General features: G+C 37.3%; 1 protein-coding gene across 1 annotated transcript in view; it reads left to right on the top strand.

Moving 5' to 3' along the window:
- Positions 1-12,329, top strand: part of ACTR3 (actin related protein 3) — a 29,164-nt gene extending 16,835 nt beyond the window's left edge. Inside the window, exons 3-12 of the mRNA XM_062498289.1 lie at positions 1,897-2,021; positions 2,609-2,719; positions 4,200-4,295; positions 4,842-4,949; positions 6,918-7,061; positions 7,799-7,972; positions 8,339-8,431; positions 8,883-9,008; positions 10,575-10,658; positions 11,047-12,329. Of these exons, the coding sequence (XP_062354273.1) occupies positions 1,897-2,021; positions 2,609-2,719; positions 4,200-4,295; positions 4,842-4,949; positions 6,918-7,061; positions 7,799-7,972; positions 8,339-8,431; positions 8,883-9,008; positions 10,575-10,658; positions 11,047-11,142 (1,157 nt within the window). The 3' untranslated portion in view covers positions 11,143-12,329. The remainder of the gene's footprint in view (positions 1-1,896; positions 2,022-2,608; positions 2,720-4,199; positions 4,296-4,841; positions 4,950-6,917; positions 7,062-7,798; positions 7,973-8,338; positions 8,432-8,882; positions 9,009-10,574; positions 10,659-11,046) is intronic.
- Positions 12,330-13,657: the final 1,328 nt, after the last annotated feature.

Genomic DNA, 13,657 nt, shown 5'->3' with positions numbered 1-13,657 from the left:
TTGCAGTTAAACAGGTCTGAGCAGCATTCCTTGTGCCTTGTTCACTTGTAGCTTATCTTATTCACCCCTGCTCCTAACAAATTTTTATCTCTGTATGATGTGTTCTTGATTTTATTCTGAATATGCTTCTGTAGAGATAAAAAATGCTGACATGAAAAGTAAATGAGAATATGTTGGGCCAATTTTCTGATGTGGCTTGGGTTCACTATTTTCTTCACTGGCTGCTTTTTAGATTTTAGATCTTAGATCATTAATTTTGCTTGATATTTTTTTTTTTCCACTTAAGCAGGCTTTTCCTGTTGTTTGTTAAAATGGGAGTCCCTTTCTTTCCATTACCCAGTAGTTCCCTTGATTTTTTCATTATTTCAGTTTATCTGTGATAGCTGATGGCCTTAGTTTTTTCCTTTTAGAAGTAAACAAGCTGGAATAGTGGTTTGACACAGAAATTGATTCAATGCAAGGATTTTTTTTTTCCCCTAGAAGCTGTTAATTCTTGTGCCAAGCAAACCAAAAGCAACTGCTCCCAATATTGCTGGATGCTGCCCATCCTCAGGCACCACAGCTGAGGTTTCAGCAAGATTTATTTTCTTGTTTGTATTTTCAGGATATGATTCTTGATTCAGGTTGTTTGTTCCCGATTTCTACCTTTCAAATGCAGGGCTGTATAAGGTGGCCTTGAGGGCAGCAAAACATTTGAGACCTCCTGTCTTATTTTAGGCTTGTAACAGGGTGAAACCAGTTGGGTTTGAAAGTTGGTATAATCCTGTGGCAAGTGGTGGGTTTTACTGCAAAGTTCTTGAGGATGATGCACATCTGGACAGAAAAGTTCCCCCAGATGTGTGAGCTCTACGACAGTGACCTGAAAATATTTGTCAAGGTTCCTCTCTTCACTTGCAGCAAGCACCTGCCTTGCGACATTTCCTTCCCTGTGATTTTAGCTTCTGCTTCCCATCTACCCCCCTGCTAATTGGCTTCCTCCAGCCTTCTGCTTCCTCTCTGCTCTCCTGTAAGCAGCTACAGAAGTTGCAGTATGATTCAGTTTTCTTCCTGAAGAGCTCAAAATAATGACTTCTGTTCCATCCTGTTCAATCTTTCACAACATTCAACTTCGTGGTTCCTCTGGCCCTGCTTGTGTTGCTCTGTGTGGGAAGGGAAGGGAGGAGAATGGGGAGGATCCAGGAACTTGGGGTGCTTTGCCCCTTAGCAAGCTGCTGGTTTCCACATCCTGTAGCTGTGCTGCTCTGGCTGCTGGGCTTGAGACTGCAGCTGTTTTCATAACTTTTTTTAATCTTGGTTGTGAGCTGAAGGTGAGAACTAGAAAAATACTTCTGATGTTGAAAGAGCTTATGGAGCACAACCTTAGAACAGCTGATGCTGATTTAATGCAGCTTGTATATGTGAATTTCCTCATCTGTGTAAAGGGTTGTGTTTAAAGGCAGTTAGTAAGATTTGAAAAAAATACAGCAGATATTGCTGGTGCTGCAGCCCTGGTAGCTGGGGAGTGATTCTTTTCTCAAAGAATAGCAACACTAATAATAGCACTTAAAATTGTTGTTATTATTATTATTGGAGTGTGCAGAAAATTAGCACTTCTGTTGAATCAAATGAGATCTGTAGGGATATCCTATTTTAGTGTTTGGTGGATGTTTTATCTTCCTGATTGCATGGTGTGTGTCTAACAATTAAGTTTGTATTTAAGTGTGTTATTGTGTTACTTTTTGAGTCCTTACCATGCTTTCCCATGATTGGAAGTCAAATGCTGTGTTTTGTGTGGCTTTTCTTAGTTAGGCTGGAAACAAAGGATGATTATGATTAGTGTGTCTGTCTTTTCAGGGTAGGTTTTCTTTTTTGGGTGCAGGATATATGACCTACAGTAATATTTGTGCTCTGTTGAAGGTATTGCTATCAAGGAGTCGGCAAAAGTGGTCGATCAAGCACAGAGGAGGGTTTTGAAAGGTGTGGATGATTTAGACTTCTTCATTGGGGACGAAGCAATAGAAAAACCAACTTACGCAACCAAGGTATTAAGAAAAAGTTTAAAAACCTTTTTCAGTACTGTTTAGCAAGCATCACAGTACAGTAAGTATAGTGTTAAGAATGCTTTTTGGATAACTGAATTCTCATTTCTTTATTAACTGTTTAAATAGAAAATAAGCTTTGGTATTAGTTTTGTTGAACTCGGGAAGGCTGTGGGAATTTTCAAAACACTGTAAATATATATATATATATATGTACACATATATCTATATTTTCATAAGTGAAAGGAGCCTGAGCAGGTCTTAAGTGGAAATGCCACATTCTCTTGTTACTTGGCAACTTCTATCAGCAGCATCAGAGTGGGACATTTGGTTGGGGGAGCCTTTGTTTTATCCCAGTGCCACCATTCTGCTGTACTGAGAAAAATGCACTGTGTTGTCTCTGCTACTCCAGGTCTCAAGGTTGGAATCAGAATTTTAAATAGGGAAAACCTCAATCAAGGTTTCTTGCCTCTGTGGATCATATATTTTTACTGCAGTTGAAAACAGATTTTTTTTGTTTGGTTTTGGGGTTTTTTTGTTTCTTTTTTTCTTTTTATTTCCAATTATGATTTGATACTTTTCTCCAACAGTGGCCTATCCGCCATGGTATAGTTGAAGACTGGGACTTGATGGAGAGGTTTATGGAGCAAGTAATCTTTAAGTATTTAAGAGCAGAACCTGAGGACCATTACTTTCTTTTGGTAGGTAAATTTATGCCCTGCTTAAGAAATTCCATATGATGAATAACAATGTATTGATTTATATAAATTCTCAGATATAAATATGCATATTTTGGAAGCAAAAGTAAATAAATGGCTTGGAGTTTTCTTGACCTGCCTTAAGCCATCCAGGTTCTTTAATTTTATAAAAATGTCAGTGTGTCTGAACAGCAAACATTTTTCAGTTCTCATTTCCCTCTCCAAATTGTCTGATTCATCACTTTCTTATTTTCCTTCTCCACTGAATTCAGTAATCTCAAGTTTATATGTTTGAGACAAAAAAAATACTTGTGTTTTGACTTTACATAATTGCAATTATTTTGTTTTTACAGTACTGCCATCTGGATGAAGTATCTAGAGAGTAAATTTCTGTCTTTTATTTTCTGTGAAACGGGAAGGGTTGATTGTCATATCTGGGCTGATTAGACTGCAATTAAGGTCAATGTTATTCTGAAGCACCTGCTATCCCTTAGTATTTTATTGAGGGCCATTGTAATAAGCACCTTGGTTTGGTGTGTTATTTATAGACCAAGTTTGGAATTAGAGGTGTTGGCTGTACTTTTTTATACACCTTCATCTTCTTAAAGCAATAATTACATCCAGTTGCTCAAGGCTGTGTCCAGCCTAGCTCTGAATATCTCCAAGGATCAAAATGCCGTAACAACCCTGGGCCCTTTTCAATATTTGATCACCTTTAAGTTACCTTTTTTTCTTCCTCATACCTTCTTAGGATTTCCCAAGTTGAGTTTTGTGTCCCTGGCCCCTTGTCCCAACACCTTTGTGAAGAGTCTGACTCCCTCTTCTTTTTCCCCTCCTGTTGCACAGTTGCTGCAATGGAAGAGTGATATTTTCTTTTCTCAAGTATTCTGTAGCACTATTCAAAATGCTCCTTCAGAGTAGAGCCTTGAGTATGTTTGATATTTCAATGAAAGCTATAGCACACTATTATAGTATATTTCATGTTGTTCAGCTTCTCTCTCTCCAGAAAATTCTACAGCTGAGCATATCAACTTCTGTTAAAGTGGCTGCCTTTTGAAGGAGAACATCTCTTTTCTCTGAGAAATCTAAAAAATGTCATTCTTTATATCTGCTAAATTGCATCCTTTGACATCTTTTGATGGCACTTGATTCTTTCAAGTGAAATCAAAAGTTGTAATGAGCTAACCAACCCACAATGGAAGTCTTGTATGTAAATTCTTAAGCAGTAACTGTTGCAGTTTTTTTTGCACTTTTGTTGTTTTCTTTTAATGTAATTTGCATAAATTTTTAAAAGCACCCTTTATCCATAACTATTTTTACATGCTGGTGTTGTTGAATGACTCATCTTAACAAAAGTTAGAAGTTTTTTTTTGTTTGTTTGTTTTTTTTTGTTAAAGTCAAATGTTTGATTTGAATGTAAGTAAAACTAACATTCTTTTGTTTGTTTTTTTGTTGTTTTTGTTCATTTGTTTTTGTCTCACAGACTGAGCCTCCATTAAATACTCCAGAAAATAGAGAATATACTGCTGAAATCATGTTTGAATCTTTCAATGTTCCAGGGCTATATATTGCTGTTCAGGTAAGGGCAGGGCTGTTGAAAGTCACAGCTGCAATATTTCTCTGTGGGCTAAAACTAGTTTCACTGTGAAAAAACTGTTTAAGCGGTGTCTGGAATATGTTTGTCCTTCTGGTTGGCAGTTCCAGCACTGCATGTTTGACATGGTTTGGTTCTGTGGGTGGTCTCTGGATACTGTTCCTGTTGCCTCTACAGGCCTCTGAGCAGTAGAGTATGATCTCTGTTGCATCGTAAGTAAATAAAAAACCACACCACATCATAATAATTCTTTTAATCCAAGAACTGAATCCCTTTCAGTATGAAGTAATGAAAAATTAATGTTTGAGCATGGCTGAAAAAAACGTTGGGCAAGTGTCAAAACTTATTTGTGCAGCCTCTTTTTTTTCTGAAGGGTTGTGTAGAGATATATGAAATTATTAAATCAGTTTCCATGCCGTAAATTGCCATGGGGGTGTCAGTCTGTCCTTGGGAGGGGTGGTGGAAAGTGAGGTCTGCAGGCAGATGTTTTACTAATATTTGATATTTTTTTTTCTTTTTTTTTCCCCCAAGGCTGTCCTTGCCTTAGCTGCATCCTGGACATCAAGACAAGTAGGAGAGCGAACACTGACTGGCACAGTTATAGACAGTGGAGATGGTGTCACTCATGTTATTCCTGTGGTAAGTGTGCCTCAAAGCTACACAACAGCTTCAATGGAGAACAGTTTGTTCTCTGAGTTCTCTGAAGTGTACACCTACACACACTCGAGTATAGATAGGAGTCTTCAGAAACGTCAGATAATTCCCAGGGCTGTGGGTGTGAGTTTTGGTTCATTTTGTAGTGCAGAAACTGTTGAAGGGAACTTCTCTGTAACCCTGAGTTTGTCAGGGCTAATTGTCTTTCAGTGACTTACCTTAAAAGGAGAATTGCCAAGGCCGTGCTAAGTGATGGGTGAAATTGCTTTAGCACATTTCCAATTGGGTTTGCTGGTAAAAGTGAACAGGCTCTTTACAGTAGTCAGTACAGAAAGTCTGAGTTTTTAATTTTCATTTAGCTCCGCCCATTTATATATAAATGTGAAATAATACAAAGTATTAGAGGGCAGATACAGGACTGGTTATAGTTTTTCTCCGTCTGTTCCCCGTGTTTAGTAGTGCTTCAGCCATGCAAGCAAAGGCAAAGTTCCTGCTTGACAGGAAGAAAACAACCCCTAGGGTTGGTTAGTCTGTTTGAATGTCTGTTCCAATACATCAAGTTGCTAAAGCAGAAACTTAAATGATTGTGTGATGTTTTCTTAAGCAATGAACACCTAGAGCTGCATTAATTTTCTTTACTGTTAAATTATTGCCCATCTTTCCAGAGGGAGTTGAATTCACATCTGTGTACCAGATACATTTGTATTTTCAAAATGAAGTTAGATTATAATTTTTAAGACTAAAATCTGTACTAAGCTTTATCATGCCACAGCAACATCAAGTTTAAAAAATAGTAGCACTGGTGGTGTTCAAACATGTACTGTCATCTAACAATTTCTTATTCATTTTGATGGAATATAGTGGCTAAATCTTTGTTCAGCCTGTTCATCCAAGTTAATGTTTTTTAATAAGACTTAGGAAACAACTGATACCGCAGACCTTCTGTAGGTAAACTTTTGAAATTGTACTTAGTAGTTCAAATTACTGTTTAAAGCAGTTGAACTTCTGATTTGTGGGTTTGGGGTTTTTTTAAAATTGAAATAAAATTATTCTATATCACTTGAAGCATTAACCTTCTTTGCAGAATGTCATTTAATTCTGAAATTTTTAAATGTGTTGAACAAATTGTCAACAATGTTCTACCACTTCTATTATAAAATAGATACAAAGTAATTAACAAATGCTTATCTCTGTAGTGAAGGTAACAGTAGTGGTAGTTTTTTTATGACATCATTTTCTGTGTTAGTAAGACATTTCTGTATGAACATAAGGTGTGTGTATATAGGAAAATTTAAGCATTTTATGAGTGTGATATCTTGGTTCCTCTGTTTGGATTTGGCAGGTCTGGTAGAATTGAAGGCAAACCTTGCACCCTTTGTTTCTTTTAGACCAGCTGTTTTTAATGCATTGATACTGGTCCCCAGGATGGGTGTGACTTGTAAGGGTAGGTTGATGGATGAGGATGGGCCAGTCTCACGTTCTGAGCAGTCTCAATTAATGTGCTGAAATGATGCATTTTCTCCCTGCTTTCAGAAAAATAATTTTGGTTCATGTGGATTGTAACGTCTTACATCAGTGGCTGTGACTGCAGGGCCACATCAGTTATTCTAAAATAATATTTCATGAAAAAAGGTTCCTTGACCTTTTTGGTAAGAGTAACCTCATTGAAGAGAAAATAAAGGCCAAGGAATAGTGAGTATAGTGATTTGTCTGCCTTAATTACTAGTGACCTTTCTGTTCCTTTTAACCTTGTAAGAATTATGAAACAATGCCATGCAAAGTAAAGTAAGGCTACACTGTGAAGAATTGGATTTGTGGTAATTAAATGAGCCAGTCTTAAAGTCAGAATCACAGTAGTGGGTAGGAGTTTAGACTCTGCCTTTCTCTTTCCCTCTGAGCTTTGTTGAAAGTAGTTCTTAGCAGTATCTTTGTCCCCATTAACTTTGCTTTCAGGCTGAAGGATATGTGATTGGCAGCTGTATCAAACACATTCCAATTGCTGGGAGAGATATCACATACTTCATTCAGCAGTTGCTGAGGGAAAGAGAAGTAGGAATTCCTCCTGAACAATCCTTGGAAACAGCTAAAGCAGTGAAGGTAATGTGAATGTTGCAAGTCTTTTATATCACAACTTGGTGTCTGGTTTTGAAGTACAAGAATATCTGAAAGTAATTGTACTTCTGAGTAAAGGGGCTCAGATTCTAAGTAATAGAAAAATGTCTTAATGTAATAACATGAAATAGCTTGAACTCAAGGTTTACAGTTGGGTTATACTTGCTCAGTCTAGCCTGGAATTTCACTCTTCACCTGTTGTCTCCCCTTTCTCTTCCCCTCCATTATCATTATTGTTGTTATTATCCTGTTGCTATTATTATTGTAATGTTCTGTTGGCTGGATGTGCCATATAAAGAGCTGTAATTGCTCTTATATTCTTTCTGAATATTAATGTCCTCTTTTTTGTAATACACATTACATAGAGAGCAAAGCTATTCTGAAAGACATTCAGCTTAAAGAACACTGAAATTTTGTTTCTCTGGCAGTTCTTCAATGTATTTCAGAACTAATTTCTCACAATCATCAAAGTTTTAGAGGAAAAGCCAAAGAAAAGAAATTTAGCTCAGCAAGAGCTTTCAGTGCTGCACAGAAATGATCTGTAGTAGCAGAGCCATTATCCACCTGTGTACAGTAAATGTCAGCTCAGCTGTTTTGAGGCCTATTCTTTATCTGTCAATTTATTACTTATTCTTAAAAGTGTAAATTACTACTTTTTTTTAAAGTCTATTACCAGTTTTCTATACTTTGGATCATTCTAACTGTATCTACTCAATTTTCAGGAGCGCTTTAGTTATGTTTGCCCTGACTTAGTAAAAGAATTTAACAAGTATGACACAGATGGTACAAAGTGGATTAAACAATATACTGGAATTAATGCTATCTCAAAGAAAGAATTTACCATTGATGTTGGTTATGAGAGATTCCTGGGGCCAGAGATTTTCTTCCATCCTGAGGTGAGTTGGTTTGACTTGTCCATACTGTGAAAAGCATTTTAGATGATAGCATAGAAATCCTATTTACAAAATTGTAAAGAAGTAGTTATCCTGAGACATCTTTTCTTATTTATAAATAGATACCAGCTATTGTTGGAAGTCAGCATGGTTTGATTCTTGACTGCTGCTAATCTTTATACAAATCCAGGCTGATACACAAAGCACTTCTAAATGGCAGCAAAAGTATTTAACACCTGTTTCCATTATTAGTTTTTGTGACATCTGTGGTATAATAGAATGGTTCTTTCCTTTTTTCCTTTAGCCTCTTTTCATTTGCAATATGTGGTCCTCCACAGTGACTTGACTTGATTTTATTCCTGTTTGCAGTTTGCTAATCCTGACTTCACGCAACCAATCTCAGAAGTAGTAGATGAAGTTATTCAGAATTGTCCCATTGATGTTAGACGTCCTCTATATAAGGTCTGTAGCTATAAATTCTTTTTTAATATATGGGTTTTAGAATAATTGTGATTTTTTTTTTCAAGGTATATATTTGAAACTCTTAAACTAAAATCAAATGAGAAAAATTTACCATTTCTCTAAAGAATGAATCCAGTATGCAGAAGGCTTTGTTGTTCACTTTAGACATTTTAAGAATGTGTTTTTTCATTAGGGAAACAAAAAAACTGAGCAAGGGTGATGAGATGTGATAAAATATAAATGGATTTTAAAGCACAGCAAATTTTTATGTAGCAAATTCTTGGTGAGTTCATGTTGTGTCTTGCTTCTGTGTTAGGTAATTTACAGTAAAAACATAACCTGCTAACTGTAGCTTTAAAACTGTGTTTAGTTATCTAGAATTTAGGAACTGGGTAAAGCTGGAAACTTACATTTTCAGACGTGGTTAACAAATTTTTGTTACTCAAAACAGAATATTGTCCTCTCTGGAGGCTCAACCATGTTCAGGGACTTCGGTCGCCGTTTACAGCGAGACTTGAAAAGGACTGTGGATGCCAGGCTGAAACTTAGTGAAGAACTTAGTGGGGGCAGACTGAAGGTTGGTTCCTGCAGCTCATGCACTTAACGAGCATCTGTTACCTGCAGAATGTGCAAATGACATCTTGCAATGATCGTGGTCTTTGTTGGAATGTCTTTGGCTTTATTTGAAGTTCTTAGAGGCTTTTCAGAGATTCATCCTTGACGCTGGTCACGTAGCAGCAGTTGGCCACTCCAGCTGTCTTTGTGCTTGGTGTTTATTGATCAGTTACAATTCACTGTGCTCAATTTTTTGAGCTTGAAGATAAGAGGGTGGATCAAGCTCATTGTTGAGCCGCCAGGAGAGTCAGGAGCAACATGTCCTGTGAGCAGTGAGGGAGCCTTGATTAGAGAAGGGAAGGCTTTGGGATCCTCATAGTGCCCCAGTACATGTTGGGAAATCACTGGTTTTGAGGTTCAGCCTGATAAAACCCTAAATACCTTCCTCTGGCTTCATAGCTCACCCTGCCTTGAGCAGGAGGCCAAACCAGAGATATGATATGGTCCCTTCCCACCTCAATTATCTTAAGATCCTATAAGCAGCTTTGTTTTTACTAAAGTGCATGATCCTTCACTTCAGACCTCTGACCTAACTGTTGCATCTATCTGTTGTCTCTGCATAAATAAAAGACCAGAAGTGGGAAAAAAATTGGGCTTTTTTTTCCATTTAAAGTAAAATTGAAGTGTTTGCCCTCATTTATTTTTTAGTAGCAATCTAGCTACGTGAGCTCAAGTAATCCTTTAGAGCCCTAGCAGAGCTTTATAATATGCTATGTAAACAACTCTGAAATTTCAGTCATACACAGTTCTCTGGCCCAAGAACATAGTTCAGTCCTTGTTTTCTTTACTAGAAGCTGGTACCACTTAGTAAGGAAGCAGAATCTGAGTAAGGAAATCAGATGTGAATGTTATTTTAAGTGCCAGGCACGGCAGAGAATCACTGGCTAGAGTTTGGCAAAAAAAAAAAAATTGTGCTATGGAACATTTTTAGATACTATTTCAAATTTCAGCAGGTTGGACTGGAAGAAATGAATTCTGAAACTGTTGCATACACTGGCAGTTTTGATTGGCACCAGTAAGGAATAGGTTGTGTGCCTGTGGAGGGAAGGGGAAAGGCTGGCTGGAAGAAGTGCTGTAGTTCAGAAAAGCACACATGACTGTATTGATCCTGGATAAGCTTTCAATCTGCAACTGATGCTTTGTTAGAATAATCACGTGAAACTTGAAAATTAGCCTCCTAAAGTGTGGGTTTTTTTAGAAAGTTTGGGTAGTATAAGATCAATGCTTATGACTACATAAGTGAATAGTCCGTCAAGAAATTAATCAGAACATAATGTGAAAAAATGGGTGTGAATGGAAGTAGCTCTGTCTGATAAAGCAGGTAACTTGATCTATAAGCAGGAGCTGTTTCTTACTCTATTGTACAAGGGAAAGTGATGCCGTAAATGTAAATTGACATGCACAACATTTATGAAAATACTAATTTATGAAAAGTAAGCTTGGTATATACATTCCTTTAAAACCAGATCTGGTTTTTACCAGCATAAGTGACTTTTAATGTGTTGTTTTTCTGTCCTCTTCCCTGCAGCCAAAGCCCATTGATGTCCAAGTTATTACACACCATATGCAGAGATATGCAGTCTGGTTTGGAGGATCAATGCTGGCTTCCACAGTGAGTTTAGCTGTAAAGCTGAGCATGTTTGACTGAGCATTCTGACTGTGCCTTTGCAGCTCTCATTTCACCTGTACTGTATATTAAATGTGGCAGGGGAATTTCTGATAGACCTCCGATGGTAAATACACCTTCTATGTTTTTGCATTAGACTTCAAAGACTTGGAAGAGCAAGTGAAAGCTGAGTTAAAGCTTTGTGTGAATTGTTAAATACAGCATTTTAGTTTTGTGGCAGAATATATTCTTTGCATTGGTGTTTAGCCATGTGTGGTGTAAGTTAATTTTAGGATTTCTGTGCTATCTTTGTTTTTTTCCACTGGCTACATAAAGGTTAATATTAAAATTAGGTATGTACCATACACTAATGTTCTTTTCCTTCCCTTTGCAGCCTGAATTCTACCAAGTATGCCATACCAAAAAAGATTATGAAGAGATTGGCCCTAGCATCTGTCGTCACAACCCTGTGTTTGGAGTCATGTCTTAAAGCTGACCCTGCAGGGGTCAGGGATGGGGAAGTGGGGAGGAGGAAGAGTCTTTCTGATTACTTGTTTGTCTGATGGCTGGTATTAAAGATAACAAACATGACTTGACAATAAGAAAAAGACCAAACACAATTAAGCAGGATCATTTTAATAAGTGTCTCAGTATGCGGATGTAGTGGAAAGCCAAAATGATCACATTTTTTCTTTAGATTGATTATTTGAACCTGTGCGTAACAAAACAAAAGTGGATTTTAGTTCTTTCTGTGCCCTGATATTTTGTATATTAATGGATTATCCAAGATTTGATGGGATTTGATGGTGTGTAGATAGTCAGCTCTCTAATGCTTCCATTGTACCCCTTCATGGGTGCAATACAGGAGCTTGTTTATATTTCATACTTTTTTATACTTTGAGGAAAAATATGAATAAAAGAAACTGTAATATTTGAGGAGAAAAAAAAACTTACCAGTGACCAACTTGAAAGTAAATTTAAAAGAAAGAAAAAAAAAAGTCATGACTCATGCAACTAGCTCTTGCAAATCATGACCAGTCTAAATCCTGGGTTCCATACAATGCGAGTGCTTTTGGAACTAAGAAGCTACTATCTTGGATTAACCAATGCCTGCTAGTGCTTTCTGATTACTTGGTGCATTTTCATACTATCTCTTGCTTTAAAAAAAAAAAAAAAAGTAAAGATGAGACTGTTGGACCAGTATTGCAGTTCTGTAGTGTCATTTCTAATTAAACCAAATAATCAGGTTATCAAAATTTGGTGTATTTAAAGCCTAACACCATTCCAATAAAGGCACAAAATTTCTTTTTATGTTGGTGTCAGACTTGTTCATCTCATGACATGGGAAGCTCTGAGCATGGGTCCCTACATATCTGCTGTGGCTTTTGAGGAGTGAGGTTGGTCTGTGAGGTAGAGATGTAATGTGCTTTGTGTAACTCAAGTGTGAGCATTTTAGAACTGCAGTTTGTGTGTTCAGCTAGCTAGCACTTACCTAGAGAAGCCTGACAGCTCCTCCACTGTTGGGTTTGTTCATCTACTTTGTTCTGTAACTTTTTTCCCCCCACTTTCTTGCAGGTGGTGCTATTCAGGAGTCAGCACTGCGTTTTCAATCTTTGTGGTTTTTCTGCAAGAAAATACCATGTAGATAAAAATAAAGTGGAAACAATCTCTTTCTCATTCTTTCTAGGAAGAGCACTTTCTGTAGTGACTGGAATTGGTTACAATTTCTGTTGATACTTGGTGAGAGAAAACTCTTTAGGCACTTCTGAGCCCACAGATGGAGTTGAGGCTGTTTGCATAGAGGACCACAAGAGGGAGATATCTCGGCTTCTTCTGGGTTGCAAAGATGCCTCACATTTTTATCAGAGCAGCTTATCAATTGCCAGAGCTTCAGAACTTGGTAAATGTGACTCCAAAACAAGAATAAATGTGGGAAAGTGTTTTTACAGCAAGCATTGTGAAAAATTTACATGCTGGAGTCAAACAGAACATGATGCAAATGACAATTTTTTGAACAATTTTATTACAAAACCTTAATAGTAAGTTTTCCCTAACAGTGATAGTGTTGTAGTTTTTTATAACTCACTTTTTAACTCAGTTTGAGTCCTAGCTGTAGGCTGATTCATGTGGTAAGGAAGACCAATAGGCAAACATATGCAAAATAAAGTTAATTTCAGTCGTGTTTTTTCAGCAGTCCTGGTTCTGGCACTGTATCATACTCTAGTGCCAGGATATTTTGATACACTGCAGTGGTGTGGAGATAAGGCAAGGATCTTTTTCCTCTCTAGAAAAAAAGTCTTAAAAATCCACTTGATAAACTTAAATTCCTGACACACAGATACATAACAGTGAGCAAGTGCAAAGAGAGAGTGAATTCCTCTTCCTGTCACAGAGATGCTGAGGGTTACACAAATTCTGTGTTCATCTTCTATTTGTCATTTTTGTAGAAGAGAATGAAAAGCAATCATACCCTTGCACAGCCATTGATCTTTTTGTAGCTGTGATCTAAAATTGTTAATTTTCTCATAGAATGAAGTGAGTTTTTTACAGTTGGTTTTCTATTTTTTTATATGTAGATGTACTTCTGGAGAAGTTACATATCCTCAGCTAATTTTGGGTGCGTTAGAAGAACTAAAAAAAAGTATGAGTAGCTCCTGTTAATGACTTGGACTGCACGGAGAGTCATCAATATTTAAACACCAGACATAATGGTAAATTCAATCTTGTGCAATTGGAATAAGTGTCTGGAAATGGCTCACATCAGTGTTCTGCACCTGTAACACCAGATCCAAATCAGATCTGCTGCTGGTGAGTGGGGAAGGGGCTGAGCAGCCCCTGGGTAGGTCATCCCAGGGATTGTATAAAACACACACTGTACACCATGAAACACAGGCAGTTCCAGGAAAACCCTCTGCAATCTTGAAACATGGATCTCCTGTTGTTGCATCCAAAAGGTTCATTGCAAAGGCAAGTGTTTAAAAAAAACCCACATAGAGTGAAATTAT

This window comes from Cinclus cinclus, chromosome 9, assembly GCF_963662255.1.
Source record: "Cinclus cinclus chromosome 9, bCinCin1.1, whole genome shotgun sequence".
NCBI lineage: Eukaryota > Metazoa > Chordata > Aves > Passeriformes > Cinclidae > Cinclus > Cinclus cinclus.
Note: the sequence above shows the minus strand (reverse complement) of the source record. Positions and strands in the feature narration are given on the sequence as shown.